The 22,462-nt window shown below is 54.5% G+C and overlaps 2 protein-coding genes across 14 annotated transcripts in view; one reads left to right on the top strand and one right to left on the bottom strand.

Moving 5' to 3' along the window:
• Nucleotides 1-6: 6 nt before the first annotated feature.
• Nucleotides 7-5,461, top strand: RHBDD3 (rhomboid domain containing 3). Of its 9 annotated transcripts, none has more exons than XM_006069887.4 (7): nt 14-147; nt 667-822; nt 2,428-2,617; nt 3,251-3,634; nt 4,509-4,671; nt 4,760-5,047; nt 5,135-5,461. In XM_006069887.4, exons 2-7 carry the CDS (start codon nt 760-762, stop codon nt 5,310-5,312), a joined length of 1,266 nt encoding a protein of 421 aa, XP_006069949.1. In that variant the 5' UTR covers nt 14-147; nt 667-759; the 3' UTR covers nt 5,313-5,461. The 9 variants fall into 9 exon arrangements, with proteins under 9 accessions (XP_025123195.1, XP_006069949.1, XP_006069948.1 ...); XM_006069886.3 differs by lacking the exon at nt 14-147 and adding an exon at nt 191-492; XM_025267408.2 differs by lacking the exons at nt 14-147; nt 667-822 and adding exons at nt 191-492; nt 1,757-1,841.
• Nucleotides 5,462-6,202: 741 nt separating this feature from the next.
• EMID1 (EMI domain containing 1) overlaps nt 6,203-22,462 on the bottom strand; it is a 39,668-nt gene continuing 23,408 nt past the window's right edge. For 3 of the 5 annotated variants that reach the window (XM_006069897.4, XM_006069896.4, XM_044929991.2), the window contains 3 exons: nt 15,988-16,032; nt 10,579-10,663; nt 6,203-6,482 (listed from right to left, as the gene is read on the bottom strand). In XM_006069897.4, the coding sequence (XP_006069959.1) occupies nt 6,358-6,482; nt 10,579-10,663; nt 15,988-16,032 (255 nt within the window). In that variant the 3' untranslated portion in view covers nt 6,203-6,357. Of the gene's footprint in view, nt 6,483-8,241; nt 8,415-9,648; nt 9,793-10,578; nt 10,664-15,987; nt 16,033-22,462 lie in introns of those variants that run through there. The other 2 variants (XM_044929990.2, XM_006069895.4) reach the window with 2 other exon arrangements.

A 22,462-nucleotide genomic window follows, 5' to 3' on the forward strand; every position in this document is an offset into this window, starting at 1 on the left:
ATCGGGCCCCCGCCACGGGGGTGGGGAAAGGCGGAATGACCCGCCACTTCTCGTCCTTCGCGCCCGCCTCTCTAGTCCTAATTCTTTCTAAAGAGCCCCGGATGTGATGAGCGGACCAAAATAACACCGCAGGGGCGGGCGCGGCGGGTGAGCAGATCTCGGTGACGAGTCGGAGTGGTTCTTTGGTCGACGCCGGGTCGTTGGGGAATGGTTACGCCCGCTGGTTCTAGGGACCGTCTCTGAAGAGACTACCTTGGAGGGAAACGGAGGCCGGCGGGAACACTAGGGGGCAGGGACCCGGGCCTTAGACAACTGCTGACTAATCGGCGGGCGGCGGAGGAGGGGGTGGCGTGCCGCCCGGTCTGCCGGGGTCACGCGCCGGAGGGCGAGCAGAATGGGCTCGGGGCGCTCGGGCCTCGGCGGGAAGCTAGAGTACCGACTGCCAGCCGAGGGCCCCACTCGGCCTTCGGGGGGCGGGGGGCGCGCTCCGCAGTGAGTACCCCGGACACGTGGCCCGGCCGCGGGGGAGGGAGCCGAGACCGGTGGGCTGGATGGGAGGCCCTGAACGTAGCGCCCAGCCCGAGAGACCCCCCCCCCACCCCCAGTAACGGTCGAGGTTGCGAAGACTCTTTTAATCACCCCTCATCCAACACTTTGTTTTTACAGAAGGGGAAACTGAGACCCAAGGAATTTGGGTACATCTAAAGTCACAAAGCTAAGTCTCACCCACACCCGGGACCCCCCGCCGCCCAACTGTCCATGACCCGGAAGAATCGTCCCCGTCCCTATCTTTCCATTCTGCCCTTCCGGTTTCCTGGAGAGGTAGGCGGGCTCTGAGGGTGCACAGCTCCATTTTATAAAGAGAGTGAGCTCTGCAGCGTTCAGATCCCAGTTCAGTTACTCTTGTTAAAGTACCCCGGGGGGAAGGGGGTGATGGTGAGGGTGCAGGAGGATGGCAGTGCCGCTAGGCTGACACCAGCCTGACTTCTTGGACTCAACCCGATCTCCCTAGGCGGATGCCCAGGTCCAGCAAAGGGCAGGGCTCATTCAAATCCTTGAGCGGGACCTGGAACAAAGCTAGTGTCTTTCTTTTAAACGAACACATACAGAGCACGAGCTGTGTGCTAGGAGCACCCTGGGAAACTTGGCTGTGAGTGAGAGGAGCATTCCTCCTCCCCCAGTTCAGACCACCTGCCTAGAAATCTGGCCAAGCGGTACTCATTAGATAGGGTAGGCTCCATGATAGTGGGGACGAGGGGCGCTTTGAGCTGGGCTTCAAAGGATGAGTAGGAGTTTGCTGTTGGAGACATGAAGCGAAAGACCTTGCAGGCAGAAGAGTTTATATTTTTTCTGCAAGAGAGTGGCAGGTGGGTTTTGATGCCAAGGATGCTCCTGACAAGGCAGCAGATGAGGCAGCCCTCTTGTCTCTGGGATTTCCCTTCCTCTCCTGTGACATCGGCTCAGTTGGAGTCCTGAGACATGCTAGGGTACCAGAATGAGGGGATTCCAGCAGGGCTTAGAAGACAGGCCGGATGTGAAGAGGGAGAACACGGGAGGGAAAGCTTTGCTTCGTGGGCAGGGGATTGGCACGATTGAGGGCAGCTGGGCTGGAGCAGCTGCTTCCGTGTTGAGGCCTCTCCCTTGGTGGGGACGACCAGGGTGGCTACCATTTATCCAGCAGGAGTTGTGGGCCTGCCTAGTCCATTCCTTTTTCTTATCCTACAAGGAGTAAATTTTCTTAATCCCCAATTTACAGATGAGGAAGGAGAGGCTCTAAACTTGCTCAGAGAGGAGTAGACAACAGGAAGAAGTGGAGTGGATCCTGGAATCTTCCTGTGAAAGTGAGGGCAGGGCCAGAGGGGCTGCGATCAGTGCTCGAGTAGAGGGGTGTCTCTGTCCTGTGTCACTGTGTGGACTCTGGCTGCCCCTCCTCCAGCCCTCTGGCTCCACCTGCTCCCTAATCTGCCTGCCCTTTGGCTGGCCTTGCCCCCTCGGTCAAGGGCAGCTGAGGCCACCTGGAGCTTTTAAGTCAGTGGAGGGGAGCGGGAGGAAGGTGGCTGGTCTGTAGCCAGAGGGAATAGGGAGGCAGAAGATGGCATTCAGTTTGCTCCGGTGGGGCTGCACAAAACCCCCCTAAATTGGGGACCCTGGCGTCCCTGTTCAACTTGCTGCTCCCCGTGCTCCCCAGTCTGGGCGCCTTTTCAGGGCCCATCGGGGCCTGGCCTCTTCGCTTTCACAGATAGACAGGGGACAGCGGTGGCTAAGCACAGGGCTAGACTCTGAGCTCTAATGCGGCCAAGTTGCTGCACCAACCTCTCCAGCCTCGGTTTCTACTTCTGTAAAACGGTGCTATTGCTATGGTAGCTGAAAGGAGGTCAGATAAAAGCTGCAATAATAACTGTTGTTACTGTTTTCCTTTACCCCTAGCACACAGTCCCACGGCCACCTTTGAGCACCTTCTGCCAAGTTATGCATGCCAGAGGCCCCCCTGGCCTACAGACTCCGGCACTGCCTCTCGCTTCCTCTGTCCTGATGCTGCTAATGAGCACCCTGTGGCTGCTGGGGGCTGGCCCCAGCCTCGTCCTGGCCCCAGAGCTGCTGCTGGACCCTAGGCAGGGTGAGGGCCGGCCACATGGGGCTTGGAGGCAGGAGATTTGCTGTAGGGCCTGAGACCAGTTGGCAGGAGCACATGCGTCCTGCAGCGGTCAGGCAGGGGTCGGACCCAGCACCCCGGGGAAGGTCCGCCTTGACCGGCAGCATGCCCAGCTCAACCACAGCCGAGGAGGGAGGGCAGAGGGGCCAGCACAGGGGTGAGAGCCTGTGAGTAGGAATTCTTTTCAGATGGCTCCCCTGTCTGGTGGCTTTCCCTTAAACTAAGGCTTTTAGCTAAGCCCGAAAATGGGGAGGAGGAGCTAGGGGTTTGAGGACTGGCGGGAGCTGAGCACCTGTTTCCCAAGAATTTGAGGAACTCAAATGATGTTCACAGAAATGAAGTGACTTACCTATGGTTGGTTGCTCTTAAGAAGACTGATTGTTGGGTCTGGCTTGTTCTACTTAAAGCAGCAGAGGGGAGGGTAGCCATAGCGTTTGGAAGCCCTTGGTCCCCTCGACCAGGGGTGAAAGTGCTGGCTGTGGGCAGGCTCTGGCTCCCCGGGAGGGGAGACTGGCTTGGTGGATGGCCCCGGCACACCTGGGCCAGACTCGGGGGCCACAGCCCCTAACCTGGCACATAAGCCCCTTCTCTCCCCAGCACACCGGCTGCTCACACATGCTCTGGGCCACACAGCCCTCCCCGGCCTGCTGCTCAGCCTGCTGCTCCTGCCCACATTGAGCTGGCAGCAGGAGCGCCACCTGGGCACGCTGCGGTTCCTACATGCCTCCAGCCTGCTCGCGCTGGCCTCTGGGCTGCTGGCCGTGCTGCTGGCAGGCCTCGGGGTGTCCGGTGCAGCTGGGGGCTGCGGGTACATGCCCGTCCACCTGGCCATGCTGGCGGGGCAGGGTTCTCGCCCTCGACGGCCCCGGGGGGCCCTGCCACCATGGCTCCTGCCGTGGCTGCTGCTCGCCCTGACACCACTGCTCAGCTCCGAGCCACCCTTCCTGCAGCTCTTCTGCGGCCTCCTTGCTGGCCTGGCCTGTATCCTTTGCTGGGGCCCAGGGCTGCTGTGGACATGCGGGTTCCGTGGCTGGGCCCCCAGGGTGCCAGGGAAGGAACTGGCACGAGGAGTCAGGCCCCCTCATTCACACGCATCCCAGGGGCATCTCTGAGTGTCCTCTCTCCGGCTCTGGGCTGGGGACTGGGGGCTCGTGGCCACGTAGAGGTGCCATTTAACAGTTTAAAGGAGAGCCTGGGAGCTGAGGGGCCTTAGGAGGCGCCTAGCCTGGACGTCCCAGTGGAGATGGCAGCTACACTGAGGCCGTGCAAGAGGAGGAGATGGTGGAAGAGGAGAGCGCGGGCCCGCAGTCAGTGCGGAGGGTGAAGGGCCAGGGTGAAAGCGAGCCTGGGGCTCTCCTGGCCCCAGAAGGGGGTGTGGTGCGGCTGTGTCCAACACAGGCTCAATGCCTTTCGGGGTGCCGCTGCAGTCAGAGGGAACAGTGGGCGCAGGCTGGCCCCGGGGGTTGCTTAGGACTGGGGATGCCCAGCCGGATCCTGGAGAGGGGAGCGTGTTGCCCTCGCTGTGACAGTGCCCAGGGGTGGGCCTGGTGTCACAGACCTGAGCGGGCCCACAGGGCTCAGGAGATGGCAGATGGGGGGCGGCCGAATCGGGGTGAGATGGGTTTAGGGATGAGGCACGCCACTACCTCTTGCTGGCTGGGTAGCTGCAGGCGGGTCCCTTTTGCTCTCTGAGCCTCCACGCCGATGAGGGCGATGGCACTGCTCTGGCAGGGCCATGGTGAGGAGACAGGGGGGAGTGCCCGTCACACACCTGGCACGGGGCCGGCATGTGGCGTGGGCTCCCCCCAGCTGCATGTGGTTTTCCTTGACCAGCCGCCCTGCCCCGGGCAGACAGACGCTGCCGGGGCCTTCCGGTGGCTGGAGCTCTCGGAGCAGCGGCTGCAGGCGCTGCAGGAGGGTGTCCTGTGCAGAGCCCTGGCTGGATGCTGGCCACTCCGGCTCCTTCCCGTCCCAGGCGGCCCAGCTGAGCTGCCCGTTGCCCACCCTGCCGGAGTGAGGTGAGGGTGATGCCGAGGACACTGGCCCTGGTGGTGGCAGCCGTGCCGGTGGCTGGCAGTCAGCCTTCTTCTGCTTCTGCCCCTCCAGGCCCCCCACCCCTGGACCTCCCCGCATGGCCTCCCCTAGCCTCTGGCCCCTCAGTGAAGGCTCAGCCCCGATCCTGCCGGGCCTGAGGCCTGTGCAGCCGCTCTGGGAGGGCTCCTCAGAGGCCGGACTGGCCTGGTCTGGGCCTGGCTTCCCCCCGGGGACCCCGCTGTGGGCAGCCCTGGACCAGCAGATGCTGCAGGAGGGGATCGAGGCCTCGCTGCTTGAAGGCCCAGCCCAGGGCCCTGAGAGCCCACTCTGGCTGCCTAAGTCCTCCGTCTCCTCTCTGCGGTAAGGTGGGGTGGGTGGGGGGGGTGCCCTGTTGTGGGGGCTGGAGGTGGCCCTGACCCTCCCTTCCCATTCCTTCCCCCGCCACAGGCTGCAGCAGCTAGAGCGCATGGGCTTCCCCACGGAGCAGGCGGTGGTGGCTCTGGCAGCCACCGGCCGAGTGGAGGGGGCCGTTGCACTGCTGGTCGGCGGGGAGGTGGGCACTGAGGCGCTGGTGACTCAGGGGAGGGAAGGGTCCACCCACCCTGAGGGTCCTGGGCCCCCATAGCACAGACAGGCCCTCAGGTGAGAAGAAGCCTGGCCTGTGAGGGGGACGTTGGAGCCCCAGCCCTGTCTGCTGAGTCAGGAGGGGGTCCAGGGTGGCCCCCCAGCACCCTGCCCCAGTACTGTTCAGAATAAAACCCAGTTCACTTTTCAGCCTGGATCTCGTGGGGCAGTGCTTGTCTGACTCTTAGTTTGGTATCGGGGGTAGAATGAGTGAACGAGCAGTGAACAAACAGCCGACTGCAGGAGGGCAGTGCTCTTCCTGGACGCCTGGCTCTGCCCCCCTACCCTGTCCCCCAGCTACCCAGGTGATGGCCAGGGAGTCCTGGCTCCACAGCCCTCGGGGACAGTGAAGGCCACTGAGGAGAGCTGCTGGCCTGCCCCGCCGCACCGTCTGAGCACACACAGACCAGGCCGGTGGGCAGTCAGGCGGGGGCCTTTATTGGCTGATACACATCTACCTGCTGGGGCTGTCACAAGCGGGTGTGGAAGCAGGCGACCCCCTCCCCCGGACCATGGAAGGGACTGAGGGTTCAGGGGTCAGAAGTGACACAAAGGGCCCTGAACATCCAGTCAGATCAGGTAGCTTGACCTCAGGGTCAGGAAACCAGCACCAGAAAACGAGGAGGGGTACAGATGGGCCCCCCAGGTTTGACTGGGGAGCCAGGAGGCAAGACTGCCTGCCCTCGTCATCCCTGGGCGTGTGGAGGGCTGGGCAGCTGATGAGACAACAGAAGCTCCAAACCTGCCGCCCCCTGCAGACCTGCATCACCCATTTCACAGAGGGAAACTGAGGCCCAGGGCCCTGAGTAAGGCCTCACCTCTCACCTGGGCCACGCCTCCCTCTCAGGCCCTGGTCCCTGCTCAGCCTCATAGGAAGCAGACGTGCATGGGGTGCCAGGACCAAGACCCCCACCCAAAGGCCTAGGTGGTGGAAGGGACCCTGAGGATATTAATAAATATGGGCGGGCAGACCCCAGAGGCAGCTGGCCCAGGCCAGGCTGGGAAGGGAAGCCTGGCTGGCCCTCCCCAAGGGGCCACCACCACCCTCAGTCTCTCTCGTCTCGGCTCCTGGGGGCCACGATCCGGTAGCTGGCCGCGTGTCCTCCCCTCTTGCCCCGCAGGAGGCTGGGGGTGCCTGTGCTGGCGAGGCTTGCCCCCGACCCCTCTGGTTCTGCCGGAGGGAAGAAGAGAGGGAGGGATGGAGAGAGGCCAGGTTAGTGAGGTCTGTGTGAGGCACGCACCTACCCTTGGCCTTCTGGGGGTGGGGCTCTGTCATCTGGAAGCAGAGCTGTAGGAAAGAAGGGGGTCTGCGAAGCTGGTTAGTGCCCGTCCCCCTGGGAGTTACTATCTCCTAACCCAACTAGAGCATTCAGGGCCTCTATATGATTTTCTGTGACAGATGGGGATAAACCCACCATGTTTCTGAAATGCTTCGTACGTAGTGGATGTGCCATGAAAAAGTACTTTTTCATTAACATATTTTGGATGCGGAGGTGTGCCCTGAGTCATTCCCATTTCATAGCTGGGTAAACTAAGGCCAGGCATCACTCTTTCTCTCTCCTTGAGTTATACGACCCAAGTGGGGAAGGGTTTAGGAAGGCCAGGCTCTGCCACTGACCTACTGTGTAGCTTTGGACCTCTGTCAGGGTCTCAGTTGTCTGATGTCTAAAACCTGGGGGATGGTCCAGATACAGAGGCCCTGGGCAACTCCAGTAATTATTGAAGTCAGTTCTGATTTGGCAATGGTGGCATACGCCCCAACCTGCAAATTAGCTGACCTCCAAAAGTAAAACTGAATAATTGGCGTTCTTCCCACCTGGCAAACTCCTACTCATCCTTCAGAACCCAGATCAGGACCTACCTCCTCCAGGAAGCCTTCTGTCACTATCACCTCAGTCCTTCTCAAATGAGGGGATAGGCAAGTTGGAAGGATGGGCTGTTTTTCCAGAGGAAGAGCCCCAGGATGGAGGACTTGGCTGAGCCTCCAAAACCCTGTTCACAGGACCAACACTTGGACTCTGGTTGCGCATCAGCTTCACACTGAAGGCCAAGCGGCTACACCCTCATAGTCGTAGCTGTCCAGTATCCTGGCCCCGTGTCCCATGAACCTCTGGGCTGAGATTCGGGGCAGACAGGTATCTGCAGTCACAGTCAAGGGACAGTTCGTGCCCCAAACCAGGGAGCACGGGGAGAGGGAAGCCCAGAGCTGTTTCCAGCATCAGCTCAGGCCAAGTCCTGGCCCCAGCGTATTCCAGTCGTGCGGCCTTGAGCAAGTCCCAGAGGAATGTGGGGTGACACTGCCGGAGTCACCCTCCTGTGACGTGTGTACGGTGACCAGGAGTGCAAAGTGGCTTTCACAGTAAATACTGGGTCTTGATAGTCACAAGGCTGGTGTGTTTTCAACTCCTGCAGGTCTGGTCACTGTGAGTTGGTCATGAGATGCTGTTCTGACATGACCAAATTCAGGTTTTCCCTGGGACCCCCTCAGTGCCTAGCCGAGCAGAGAGGTCAGGGAACCTCTGCTGAAGGAGCCCGAAGAGCTGGAGCTTTAGGCCAGACCTAGGGGGCCCCAGGGGCTCACAACTCGCTCAGTGTCATTGCGGGAGTCACATGAGCCCTCTGAACCTGTGCTTCTTCCTCTGTGAGGTTGGCATGGTACTGCCCACCTAGAACGCATGTTACAAGGACTGGGGATGCTGAATGGAAGTTCCCGGCCCAGGTGGCCCGGCTGTGTGGCAGCTGTTACCATCACCGGTATCGATCACAGTCTAGACACGAGCCCATCTGGGTCTTCTGTAGCGCCTGGTGCGCGTGATGGAACAGTGGGGACAGTTCCGTCTCCTCTGCTCCCCTCCTCCCGCAACCCCCTTCCAGGCCACACTGAGTGGACATGGGCCCTGCCAGGCGCCTGGCACTTCCTCCCTGGGCTGCGGAAGGAGGGGCAGGGCACAGAGTCAAGGCCACAGTGTGTCCCTTCTGGCTCCTGTCCCAGTCCTCCTCCTGAGGGGGGGCGGGCACCTGACAAAGAGCTGAGAGCCTGGGATTTGGTCCTTGGTCCATCCTCTGGGAGAAGAGAAGGTCTGGGAGATGGTTGGAGAAGTTTCTAGAAGTTGGGGAAGCCATGTGGCTCAGCGGGAGCAGCTCTGGAAGCAGACCCTGCACACCTTCCCACCCCTGGAGAGCGGGGCTCTGTGGGGGCTGCCCTCTCCCCTCCTCCTGGCACTCGGAGCCTTCCATGACTAATGCGAGGGTCCCATCTCGCAGGAAGGCTTCCCCTCACACACATCCTTTGGCTCACCTGTTCCCCACGCCCCTCATCTCTGCAGATGCTGAAGACCCTCCGCCACCAAGGCAGGTACCCTGAGACCGGCCTCTGCACCTGCCCAGACCCAGAACGCAGCTGGTGTGCCCTACACTTTTGCCAAATGAAGGAGATGGCTCTGACTTCAGCTCTCCTTCCTAATGGGGGCCTCAGTTTCCCCATCTGTAGGACAGACATGAGGTTACGTGTGATGTCTGAGGCCGTGTGCAGTGAAGCGTTGAGAGATGGGACATCTGGGAGGAAAGTGGCTGCTGGGGCCTCTTTACAGGTAGGAGAGGGTTAGCCCCAAGGGCATTCAATCCCTGCCTCTCTCCAGGTCCGCCACAGACTCCCGTTTAACTCTGGTAGGCCTTCTCAGCCCCATTGTGTCAGCCAGGTGGGGCTAACCTCTTTCCATGTTTACATTCAAGGACCTTCTCCAACGGGGCCCTGCCAGATTGTCTAGCCTCAGCTCTCACCCCTCAGCAAACTCACAGAACAATCCCTCTGGGTTCTCTCTGGTCTCTTGGCTTTTGGCCATGCTATTCCTTTTGCCTGTTCACTTGACCCCGATCCTGGCCTTTCAAGTCTCCACTTAGATGCCTCCTCCCGGAAGCTCTCCCAAGATGCCCTCTGCCATGCCCCAGCCTGCTTCAGGAGCACTTCTGTGACTTCCTGGTTGCCAGTACTCACTCCACTGTGGTATTCCTCACCCTGGGTTTAACACCCAGCTCCAGGGCTCCCCTCCCCACCTGCCCACAGCAGCTCCCTAAGCTCCACGAGAGCAGGATTGTGTCTCTCTTATCTGTTGGAACCTGTCCGGCGAGGTACCTGGCACAGAGCAGGTGCTCACTCAGGAACTAGTTACCAGAACCTTCTCTGTGCCAGACACTGTCTGCTGGCCGGATGGAAGGGCTGAAGAGTGGGTGGGGGCTGCTAGTCTGGATCCAGTGTTGGGAGGTGCCGTCTGTGTCCCCAGGCCCTTCCCAGGCCCTTCCTGGCAGGGGCTGCCCCTGCCTGCCCGCCCTGCCGTTACCTGGCCAGATGATGGCTTCCAGCAGGGTGACCCGTCTGGCCAGGAGCTCCAGCTGAGCCTGCTGCTGCAGGAAGCTCTGTAAGCTAGGAGCCTGATGGGAGATCGAGAAGAGCAGACGGTGCGAGTCTGGCCTCCGGGGGCAGGCTGGGCCGGGGAGTTGAGGGGAGGGGCAGGAGCCTCTGTCAGGATCTTGGTCTCTCCTTCTAAGTGGGGACGGGGCTCACTTGGCTCCTCAAGTGACCAGATTGGTGGAGAACTGGTGGATGACTGCCTGGGGGAGGGTCTCTCAGCCCACTCATGGGGCACCTTGGGACCAGGAGGGCCTGCTTAGTGAGCGCCTCTTGGGTCAGAGCTGGAGGGTGGTACATAACCCAGAATCCCCTGGGACTCGAGCCTGGCTGTGTCACCCACAGTCCCCTGCCCTGCTGGAGTCTAGCCCTGTGACCTGCTGGCCCATGGACTTGCACACTGGCTCTGTCTGGAGTCGGGATCCATTGCCCATAATCCTCCTGGTGGCCTGGGTTCTGACGTTATTACCCACAATCCGCTGTACTGTTGCAGTCTGGCTCTGTTACCCACAATCCTCTGCTGCCCTGGAGCTTGGCTCTGTTGCCCATCATTCCCTTCAGACTCAAAATCTGTCCGCCCTGGCACCCCTGCAGGCCTGGAAACCACATTACCCACAGTTTCCGGAGCCCCAGGTCTGACCACAGGGGTGGGGGCCCGGGTTTCTGGGTCTCCCCTCTTCCCCTGTGGACTCATGGGACCAGTCATCGAGGGATGGGTGGTCTTGACCTTTCACGTCCCCACCTGGAGAAGGTCAGGTACCTTCTCCGGCCTCTTGACTGGGCCCAGGCAGCTCCACCCTGCAGGGCCTGGGGAAGGCTGGTGGGTGGGGGCTGGGCTGTCTGTCCGTCTGTCTCTACTCACCATAGAGCCCAATCATTGTTTCCAAGATTAAAACCCTCTCAGCTAAAATCTTCAAAGCCTCGCGTAGTTGGTGCAACCCCTCCCCCTGTGGAGGAAAGAGACAGATGCAGCCGTGAAGAGGGCAGGGGAGGGGGGCCCTGCAAAGCTTGTTGGAGGCCCATGCCCCACCCTGGACATGCACCCGCAGCCCCTCACCACCTGCCACAGCCCAGGGCCCACGGACAGCTGGAACAAGACTCGGAGAAGACAGGAGGGGGACAAGGCAGGCAGAAGCAACCCCCTTGGTAGGATCCCACCCAGCTGTCTGCTCTCTGCCCACAGCCCTGCACATCTTCGCTGCACTGGAGGCAGGGGGAGGCCAGTCTGCAGGGGCACTCCTGCTGTCCCAGGGCCTGCCCGGAGGCTGCCCCAGAGCCCCAGCCGCTCTTCCATCTCTGCTGCCTGAAACCAGCTGCTCTCACAACATCCGCAGGATTCCTGCCACATCCCTGGGCCACTTGCACTCTTGTTTACTTAGCAGTCTTTGAACTGACTCAGTTTTGCCTTCAATACTGTGTTTGTCTCAGCTAATTAACTCCACCAGTGGGATCAGGCTACTTTCCAATCGTCTTCCCACTCATGTCCAAATGAACGTATCAGAGTAAAATCAGAAGATGTCTGAGTGGCATCACTGTTGGGAAGCTAGGCTTAAAATGCTGGCAAAGCTGAAGTCCAGGCCCAGGTGCCCCCTTCCCTAGTCCTTTTGGGCCCCTTCCTCCCAAGGGCTCTGACGGCTCCAGGTCCATATGCTGCACACGTGGGAGCCCAGCCCTCAGCCCCGCCCTTTTGTCTCAGCTGAGTCTCCAGCACCCCTCAAACCCCTCCCCTGGACCTCCCTGCTCCAGGGTCTCCTGTCTCAAGTAGCGCTGACGCTGCCCAGGGCTCTGGTCAGGGACTGCCAGCTGGCTCTCACCTTCACTTCTTCCCAGTGTCTGTCTGTCTGTCCTTTCTTCCCCCTAGCATAAGGCCCATGGTCTTGTCAGAACCCCACACTCCCTCACTCCTTCCTTCCTCTTTCCTAGATGTTAATTCTGACCAAGCAAAAGGACGGCAAGAACTACTCCAGCCCTGACACATCTGGGAGTCTCTCTCGAGTCCTTTTCCTTAGTGCAGATTAAATGAAGGGATGAGGTATAATACGCATCTTGGTACAATTGCTACCTTCAAGGTAGCTCTTCCCACACAAAACATCTAACAAGAGTCCTCGCAACGTGGCTGTTCTGAACGAGTCCATGGTGATGCTAGGACTGACCCTTATGATCTGGCTGTCCTGTCCATATCACATGGATGGGACCATTCTCAGGCCACTGCCTGGCCATGGAGCCTGGGGGGTCGCCCTGAAGTGACCCCTCTTCAAGTATTACATGCATCTAAAAGTGGATGACCTTCAAGAACCACATTGAGCCGCTGGAGCATGGACAGTGGGACAAGCTGACATTACACGTCTCCTGGTGAGATGCAGTAAGAGGGCAGCGCCTCCCCAGCTGGCGGAGGGCAGTTCACCTGCATCGCCTCCTGAGGGAACTGTCAGGCAAATCTAGATGGAGGGACAGTCTCAAAAAGACAAACTCGAGAGAAGGAAGAGAAGGGCAGGGGGCCTGTTCTGGATTAGAAGAACCTAGTGACGTGACAGGAGAAGGTGATGGCACCCCACTCCAATACTCTTGCCTGGAAAATCCCATGGGCGGAGGAGCCTGGAAGGCTGCAGTCCATGGGGCCGCAGAGTCAGACACAACTGAGCGACTTCACTTTCACTTTTCACTTTCATGCATTGGAGAAGCAAGTGGCAACCCACTCCAGTGTTCTTGCCTGGAGAATCCCAGGGGCGGGGGAGCCTGGTGGGCTGCTGTCTATGGGGTCGCACAGAGTTGGACACGACTGAAGTGACGCAGCAGCAGCAGCAGCAGCGACATGACAACCAAATGCAATACACGAATCTTGATTTGATCTTGGATTTTTTTTAAACCAGCTACAAAATGCATTTTGGAGATGACTGGTAAAATTTATAGGTAGTGAAGTGAATTCACTCAGTCGTGTCCGACTCTTTGCGACCCCATGGACTGTAGCCTACCAGGCTCCTCTGTCGATGGGATTCTCCAAGGCAAGGGTACTGGAGTGGGTTGCCATTTGCTTTATAGGTAAGCTGTATATTAAGTGGCTGAATTCATGTCAGCTTTTTTAGGGGTGACTGTGGTTCTGTGGCTCTTTGGGAGAACATCCATGCTCTTTCAAGACATACACTGATGTGTTGGGGGAGATGCAGATGAGGTCTGCAACTTACTTTCCAATGGATTAGGGAAAAAGGTCTGTAAGTATATAAAGATTGAAAGAACAAACATGGCAAAACAGTAATAACTGGTCAGTCCAGAAGAAGGGTATAAGGATAGTCACTGAACCAACTTTTCTCTATATTTGAAAATTTTCAAAGTAAAAACCTGGGGGGAAAATGCAAAAAAAAAAAAAAAAAATTCTGGGTAAGTGGCCTGCTATTTGCACCGATGATGCTCCAGTGCCCCCAAGCCTGGCCTGAGTGTCCAGGGCCTGCTGGACAGCCCCTTAAGCTGTCACACAGACATTCCCCATTTTCCACGGAGAAAGCTCAGAGGGCCAGCTTTCCCTGGCTGTCTTCTGTCTTTCTCTATTGTAAACATCTCCCTTAACTTCTCGCCCCCTCATTCCACAGCCAGACTAGCACCCACGCGTCTCTCAGCTCCACTGACATCTGTCCATCTTCCGCCTCCTCCCAGTTCTGGCCCCCACAGCCTCTTGCCAGGATGATGGGGACAGCCTCCTGTCTAGTCTCTCTTTCTGCTCCCACGTTGCTCCCTTTTCCCATCCATTCTCCACATGGCAATCAGAGGGATCTTTGGCTAACAAAAATCTGACCACATCACTCCCCTACTTAACATTTCAACGCGTTGCTCCCCACTGCCTACAGCACAAACTTTACATTCCTCAATATGGCCTCTTAAGCCCCCAAAGCCTCTGACTTGTGTCTCACTCCTTGCCTGTCACCCTCTGTCGCTCCAAGTATTTGCAGCTCCTCAGACACCCCAGGCTTGCCCTTGCCCCAGGGCCTTTGCACATGATGTCTCCTCTCCTCTGCCAGAACACCCTTTGCCAGGCCTCAGCCTGAGTCTCCTCATCCAAGAAGATGCTGAATTGCCCTCTGCCATCACAGCTGAGCTCCCCCTGTCCTGTCACTGCTGGTTACTGGTCTGTTCCCCCCTACCCCTGCTGTGACCACTCTGAGGGTGGGCACTGGGTCCAAATCACATCTGTGTCCACGGTGCCCAGTCTGGAGCCTGGCACCACCAAGGAGGTGCTTGGGGAAAGTTAGCTGGTTCCCCAAGCCCTGGGAGCTGAAAAGCCTGGGTTTCAGTTCCAGCTCTGCCAACAATTCACTCTATGGAGTTGGGCCTCAGTTTTTCCTATCTGAATATCGGGTATGGGCTTTGGTCTGGACGGGCCAGTGCTTGCAGCGCATCCTCATGACCACTGGGTGTCACTGCTGAGCCACAGACAAGTCAACGGCTGCAAGAGCTTCACCAAGTGGTGACTAGCAGGTGGAGTGTGGGTACAGGAGCCCTCCTCACGCGGACCTCATCCCCACCTGCCCCCAACAGAGCTGGCCCTCCCAGCCCCCAGAGCCTCATGCACCCCCCAGCCCAGCAGGTCCCCTCCCAGGCAGGCGGCAAGCAGGGACAGGAGAGCAGGTGGGTGAGGGGAAGGCAGGTGGATGGGCAGGGGCCCTGCTACCTCATGGCGGTGGGAGTCCCTCCCAAAGGTGGTTCTGAGTTTGAGGTCTGTTCTGAGAGAGCTCAGGCATCTGTTTTTCTGTTGGGCCCCCCATATAGGGATGGGGCTGCCCAGCCTAATTCAGCCTTCACCCCACCTCTCCCACCTCCCCCAGGCCTCTGAAGAGGCCAGTGAAGGAGCCGGAGGGCTGGGATCTCCTGGGTCTAGCTGACCCCCAGCCCAGCTCATGCCCATGCTTACAGTGTGCTTAAGAGGCTCTGGAGCCACTAGCGGGTGGAAGGTGGGGAAGCGAGTAGGGTGGCAGTGAGGGGCTGGGAGAGGCTTGCTAGAGAGGTAGCAGGACCCCACGAGTCATGGGAAGACACAGGGGAGGGCTCGTGCATGGTGGGGGGCTCCCACGGCTGTATCCATCACTGACCCACAATCGAGCAGAGAGGGCGGGGCAGGAGCTGGGTGCTCCCCATGTCTTCCTTAACTAGCGCCTGCCAGGAAGTAGGGCATCCCAGCCAGACTGCACCAGGAGTGGGTGGGGGAGGGAGGTGGGCACAATGCCAGCCTCCAGAAGAACGCCCCAGTGGCCTCTCCTGTCTGCCCCCATCCCGTCCATTTTCCAAACGCCTCCTATGGCAGTGGTGGTTTCTGGGTCCCTGCATCGTGGGGCTTCTGGTGCTTCCTCCATGTTTCCTGGTGGGGGGCGGTAATTTCTAGGCCCTGAAATTCATTCACCGCAATACCCTCTCGTGACAGTGAAGGCTTCTAGGTCCCCTTTCCCGTTTATTCTATGTCTTCTGTGCATGTGACAGTTTCTAGGCTTCCTTTGTGTACAGTGGTTTCTAGATCTCCTTATTTCATTTTCCATGGTTCTCTGGTGCGTATGACAGTTTCTAGGCCTCTCCTTCCCCTCCTCATGGGTCTCCTGTGTATGTGATGGTGTTGAGGATCTCATGTTAATTGCACGTCTTCTGGGTACAATGGATCTAGGTCCCTTGACTTCATTCACCATGTACACTGGGTCCATGATGGTTTCCAGGCCTCCCTTCCTATGATTCACCGTTTCCAATGTGTACCGTTTGTACCACCATTTCTGGTGGTGTTCAGAGCCCCATCCCTTTTACCAAAGGGCTCCTGTGTACTTCGGTGTTTCTGCACCTCCCTTCCTGTGCTTCATGGCTTTCCTAAGGCCAGTGGGCCAGGAGTGGCCTCCTCTTCTGTGTGGGTATTGTTTTCCTGCTTCCCTTTCTTTTGCAGACAGGGGAGCAGAAGCCAAAGCCCTTGCTGGGAAGGGCTATGGGGGCAGGGCATGCAGTCTGGACTGGGTCAGCCCAAACCACCCAGGAGGAAGCGGCAGGGTCACCCTGGCCTGCAAAGGCCACAGAGAGAAGACAGAGACAGGGACGAAGACAGAGTGTATAGGTCTGCTTATAAGGCTGGCCCTGCCCACTGGGGAGGGACAGGGTGCTGGGAGGGGGCAGGGGCTGAGAACTGGCAAGGCTCTGCCCCGGGAGACCAGGTTGCAAAGGGGATTTGGATGGGCTTCCCCCACCCTCATATAATCTCCTGAGTGTCCAGGGCAGGGGGGCAGCGGGAGGTCAGCGCTGGGCTAGAGCTTACCCAGTGGCTCTTCTCACCAGGGTCTCCTTTGGGGCCAGGTTCTCCCTGCGAGGAAAGAGAGAGGTAGGAGCAGTGAAAGGGAAGGAGAGAGGGCTTGGGGGCTGTGGAGAGAGAGAGAGAAGCTGAGCTAGGCTGAGACGGAGAGAGATACAGAGTGGCTTGTTTGGACTAACACAAGATAAAAATGCAAAAAATAAAAAATAAAAAACACAACTGTTTGAAGGCAATGGAGAGTGATAAAGAGTAGCCAGTAACTGAAGGATATCTGACCTTAGAAAGAAGGGAACCGCACTGGGTAACACCCATACTTTTATGGCTTTTTCTCTGAGGGCTCATCCCAGCCCTCTCCGCCTGGCAAATGGCTCAAGCGGGAAGCTTTGGTCTTTCTGGCCTGAGGAGTCAGAGGTTGGGGTTGAGACTGCCCAAGGAGGAGGAAATTGAGGGGAAGATACTGGAAAGCAGGAAGCCACAGTGGGGAAGCAAAGTCAGTAGAGACACTCTTCTCTAATCTGTGGATGGTCTGTGAACTGCCCATCCTAAAGTCACAAAGCTGAGAGCAAAAGTCAACACTCATCAGAGGACAATTCTCTTCACTATGACATCTATATTGTCCAATATGCAACACAAAATTATTAGACATACGAAGAAACTGAAAAATGTGACCCATCCTCAACAGAAAAATCAGTCCGTAGAAAGAGATCCATGGGCAACCCAGATATTTGAATTACTAGACATGGAGCTGAAAATATCTATGACACACACTATTGGGTGTAAAATAGGCTTAAAATGTATTGTAAAACACAGGGAATATAGCCAATATTTTGTAATAACTATAAATGGAAAGTAACCTTTAAAAATTGTATTAAGTTTAACATTTTTTGATAAAATAGAGTAAAATCATTTTTAAATTAAAAAAAAAAACTGTGACAAATATGTTAAAGAATCTAGTGGAATTGATATAATGGGTGATAAGATGGCAAATTTCAGAAGGGATGTGAAAATTATAAAAAAAGAATCAAATGGAAATCCTGGAAATGAAAATAATATTAGAAATAATTCATTAGCAGGGATTAACTGAAGATGGGCCATAACAGAATCAACTAACTTGACAACGGGTCAGTGCAATAATTCTAAAGGAAGCACAAAGAGAGGAAAGTTTTTTTTTTAAAAAAATGACAGACCCTCAGCGACTCACGGGAGCCTCACTTAAGTGTAGCTGGAGTCCCAGAGGAAAGAAGAGAGGGCTGAAACAGAAAAAACATTTGAAGACATATCAACCTTTTTTTTTTTTCCAAGTGTGATTGAAAATCAAAACAAAACAGATTTCTGGTTTCTGGTCCAGCATATAAAGACCTTAGAAGTTGCCATTCTGTCCTCACAATAAGTAAGAAGCTGAACAAACTGAAAAATCAACAATTCTTTGAGCCATCAAAGATGTAAGGTCACCGGGCAAACCACTGCCTCTGCCGCGTACCCCCGCCTCCCCCCATCCCAAACTGCAGAGACAGACAGGCGATCACAACTGAGTGGAGCAGGAGCCTTCCTGGGAACCCAGTGCCAGGGTGGTGAAGCCTAAAAGTAATTGCCAAAATGCTGGAGGCTCGGTGTGGACAAGTCCCAGGGTTGAAAATTCCAGGGGACCCAGTCTGGGTGGGGCTGATGGTGGAGTTGGGGGGCATGGCAGAACGCTTTCATGAGCTTTACCTCCAGGAGTTCTAGCTGGTCCTCACAGTGAACCCTGGAGAAAAATCCCTTCCTGTTTTTTTTTCTGGGGAGAGGGGAGAAGAACCATCTTGAAACACCCCAGAGCATTCTGTTCTGCTTAACAAGGCCTGCCCACAGGAGAAACTACTTTGCCAGAGCCTAACTTGCTGGAATCTTATCTGTGCCTAATTAACATGGGAGTTAGGAAATACCCAGCTTTAGCCAATTTTAGCCTTATTTAGCCAATTTTAGTGGGACAAGGGAAATACCCCAATTCCAACCCCCTCTGACCATCTTGTTCCACTTAAAGGGGAGAAACCAAAATAAAATTGAGAAGCACTGGTGAGGTTCACCATCCAGGGGCACAGGCTCAACGAAACCCTGAGACCCAATGATACAACTACAGAGCACTTCCTCCCGACACCTCACCACTGCCTTACTAAAGGCCTGCTTACTGCAGAGGCTCATTGCTGCTGTTGTTTAGTCGCTGAATTGTGTCTGACTCTTTTGTGACCCCATGGGCTATAAGCCCGCCAGGATCCTCTGTCCTGGAATTTCACAAGCAAGAATACTGGAGTGAGTGGCCATTTCCCTTCTCCAGGGGATCCACCCAACCCAGGGATCAAACCATGTCTCCTGCATTGCAGGTGGATTCTTTACCACTGAGCCACCTGGGAAGCCCACATCATATCTACCTTTCAACAAAAAAATTACAAGACGTACTGCAAGGCAGAAAACACAGTTTTAAGAGGCTGAATAAATATCAGAACTGGAGTCAGATAGGCTATGTATGTTGGAATTATCAGATAGTCTTAAAAAAAACCACAAATGCACAGAAAGAAAACTGCTATGATTAATACCAGGGGCTTTCATGCGAAAAATAGACAACATTTAAGAACAGATGGCTAATATAAGCAGAGAAATGGAAATTCTAAAAGTCAAAGAGAAACACTAGAATTCAGCTGAAGGCCCTCTTTATAAGGTCAGTTAGCTCAGAACAATCACATTCTTCCCAGGCCTCTTAATAAATAGTCCTGCCCCAGCAAAGGCCCTTCTTGCTGGTATCAGAGACCATGGTCCAGAAACACAAATCCAACAGAACTTCAGCCTTTAGTGTCCCAGATCACACCTTCCCTGAAGTTCTACCTAGAACAGGAAAAAAATCACAAGAATGCTACCTGCAGCCACAGGCTCTTCAGTCTGCTGGCCAGGATTTCATGCCTTAAAGGATCTTTAAGGGAAGGGGAGAGTAACAGGGGAGGAGCACGGGGGAGAGTCAAAGGTGCTGACCAGTTGTGTTTCTTAAGCTTTTTGTGTTGGACACATGGGCCTAAGATTTAATATTATTTAGATTTTTCATGTTGAAAATATTTTAGTACAGTGGATAAGAATCTGCCTGCCAATGCAGGTGACATGGGTTCAGTCCCTTGTCCAGGAAGATCCCACACACCGTGGAGCAACTAAATCCATGCAGCACAGCTGCTGAAACCAGTGTGTTCTAGAGACCAAGAGCCACAGCTCCCCAAGCTGGTGTACCTACAGCCTGCGCTGCACAGCGGGAGAAGCTACTGCAACGAGAAGCCCACGGACTGCCGGGAAGAGCAGCCCCGCTCGCTGCAGCTGGAGAAAAGCTCGCACCACCACGAAGCCCAAGCACAACCAAAAATAAAAATAAATAAGTTAATTAAAATATTTTTCATTCTTCTCAAGCTCACATGGAACATTCACCAAGGCACACCACATTCTGGCCCATAAAATATATCTCAACAAATTAAAAAGAATAAACACCATACATTGGGCTTCCCTGATAGCTCCGTTGGTAAAGAATCCACCTATAATGCAGGAGACCCCAGTTTGGTTCCTGGGTCGGGAAGATCCACTGGAGAAGAGATGGGCTAAGCACTCCAGTATTCCTGGGCTTCCCTGGTGGCTCAGCTGGTAAAGAATCTGCCTGCAATGCGGGAGACCTGGGTTTGATCCCTGGGTTGGGACGATCCCCTGGAAAAGGGAAAGGCTACCCACTCCAGTATTCTGGCCTGGAGAATTCCATGGACTGTATAGTCCATGGGGTTGCAAAGAGTCAGACACGACTGGCGACTTTCACTTTCACACATCATACGATGTTATACCCTTAGACCACAATGGAATTAAACTGGAAATCCCTAACAACAGGACTTCCCTGGCGGCCCAGTGGTTAGGGCTCCACGCTTGCACTACAGGAGGCATGGGTCCCATCCCTGGCTGCGGAACTAAGATCCCGCATGCCACGTGGCACAGCCAGAAAAAAAAAGAAAAAGATAATCAGAAACTCCCCAATACTTGGAGATTAAACAGATTTCTAAATGACACACAGGCCAAAGAATAAATCCCAAGAGAAATTCTAACATACTCTGAGCCACATGAAAATAAAAATGCTACTTAGCAAAATTTGTGACAGACGGTAAACAGTGCTCAAAAGGAAACGTAACTATAAAAGTACAGTAGTCAAGACAGTGCAATATTGGCTAACGAACAGTCGAATAGGTCAATGGAACAGAATAAGAAAGCCCAGAAACGGACCCACATAAATACTGTTGACTGAGCAAAGGAGCAAAGGCAACACAATGGAACAAAGATAGGAACCTCCCTGGTGGTCCAGTGGCTAAGAGTCTGTACTGCCAATGCAGGGGCCAGGTTGAATCCCTGGTCAGGGAGCTAGATCTCACGTGCTGCGACTCAGGGTTCGCATGCTGCGACTAAGACGGAAGAGCCGTGGGCCACAATTAAGACCAGTGTAATTAATTAATTAATTTTTAAAAACTGGTTGAAAAATGCAAACACATGAATCTGGACACATATTTCATCGTCTTCACAAAAATCAACTCAAAATGTATCACAGACCTAAATGTAAAATGCAAAACTATAAACTATAAACTTCCTAGAAGATAACATAGGAGAAAACCTAGATGACCTTGAGTTTGATGATGGCTTTTCAAGTGCAATGCCAGAAGCACAATCCATGAAAGAAATCATTGATAAGCTGGACTTTGTTAAAATTACAAACTTCTGTTCTGCAAAAGCGAGTGTCAAGGTAATTAGAAGACAAGTTACAGACCTGGAGAAAATACTTGCAAAAGATATACCTGATAAGAGCTTCCCAGGTGGCCACAGTGGTAAAGAACCCGCCTGCCAATGCAGGAGACAAAAGAGATGCTGGTTTGATTCCTGGATAGGGAAGATCCTCTGGAGGGGGGCGTGGCAACCCAATCCAGTATTCTTAACTGGAGAATCCCCAAGGACAGAGGAGCCGGGTGGGCTACAGTCCACAGGGTTGCAAAGAGTTGGACACGACTGAAGTGACTGAACACACAGGCATACCTGATAAAGGTATATAAAGGTATATCTTTGTATATCCAAAAAATACGAAGAACTCTTAAAAATTCAACAGGAAGAAGACAACCTAATTTAAAAAGTTCTTGCACAGGAAAGGAAACCATCAACAAGATGAAAAGACAACCTATGAAATCAGAGAAAATACGTGCAAACGACATATCCAATAAGGAGTTAATATCTGAAACGTGTAAGGAACTTATACAACTCAATAGCAAAACCCCAAATAAGCCAATTTAAAAATGGACATGGACAGTTTTGCAAAGAATACATATAAATGGCCAATGGGTGAAAAGACGCTCAGCATCACTAGTCATCAGGAAATGCACCTGCTGGGACGTCTGTTTTCAAGAAGATGAGAGATAATGAATGCTGGTGAGCATGCGGAAAAAGGGGGGCCTTTGAATACTGCTAGTGGAAATGTAAACTGCTTCAACCATTATGGAAAACAGTATAGAGGTTCCTCAAGAAATTAACAGTAGAGTATCCACCCAAAGGAAAGGAAACCACTGTCTTGAAGAGGTGCATTCACCGCAGTATTATTCACGATGGCCAGGATGTGGAAAGAGCCTGCATCTACTGATGGATGAATGGATAAATAAAACGTGCGGTATTTATACACGCACACAATGGAATGTTATTCAGCCTTTAAAAAAGGAGGGGATCCTGCCATTTGTGACAACATGGATGAATGTGGAGGGCATTATGCTAAGCAAAATAAGCCAGACAGAGGAAGACAAATACCGTATGGTGTCACTTATATGTGGAATCTGAAAAACAACCAAAAATGTTGAAGTCAGAGAAACAGTAGAAAGGTGGTTGCCAGGGACTGGGTTTGGGGGAGGGAAGGAATGGGAAAAGGTTGGTAAAAGGATACAAACTTTCAGTTATAAGATGACTAAGATTTTTTTTTCTTTTGGCTGAGCCATGGGGGTTGAGGGCTCTTATTCCCTCAACTGGAGACTGAACCTGGGACGTGGCAGTGAAAGTGCTGAACCCTAATCGCTGGACTGCCAGTGCGCTCCCAGATGACTACATTCTAACCTAAGGATCTAATATATGCTACGGTGACCAGAATGAATTGAAATTTACTAAGAGTCTATCTCAAGTATTCTCAACACACACACATGGAGTGTTTCTTACAACAAACCATTTCTCATAAAACTAAACTTACTTTTACCATATGATCCAGCAGTTGCATTCATTGATATTTAACCAAAGTAACTGAAAACTTACACCCACACAAAGACCTACACCTAGATGTTTGCTGCTGCTAAGTCGATTCAGTCGTGTCTGACTCTGTGCGACCCCATAGATGGCAGCCCACCAGGCTCCCCCGTCCCTGCGATTCTCCAGGCAAGAACACTGGAGTGGGTTGCCATTGCCTTCTCCAGTGCATGAA

Source organism: Bubalus bubalis, chromosome 17 (assembly GCF_019923935.1).
Source record: "Bubalus bubalis isolate 160015118507 breed Murrah chromosome 17, NDDB_SH_1, whole genome shotgun sequence".
NCBI lineage: Eukaryota > Metazoa > Chordata > Mammalia > Artiodactyla > Bovidae > Bubalus > Bubalus bubalis.

Excerpts from the sequence above, each read along its gene's own strand:
- RHBDD3 (XM_006069887.4), top strand. The coding sequence starts at position 760 with ATGACCCGGAAGAATCGTCCCCGTCCCTATCTTTCCATTCTGCCCTTC. Across the intron at positions 3,635-4,508 it reads CCTCCTTGCTGGCCTGGCCT|ACGCTGCCGGGGCCTTCCGG; the intron begins GTATCCTTTGCT and ends CCGGGCAGACAG. Across the intron at positions 4,672-4,759 it reads GCCCACCCTGCCGGAGTGAG|GCCCCCCACCCCTGGACCTC; the intron begins GTGAGGGTGATG and ends CTGCCCCTCCAG.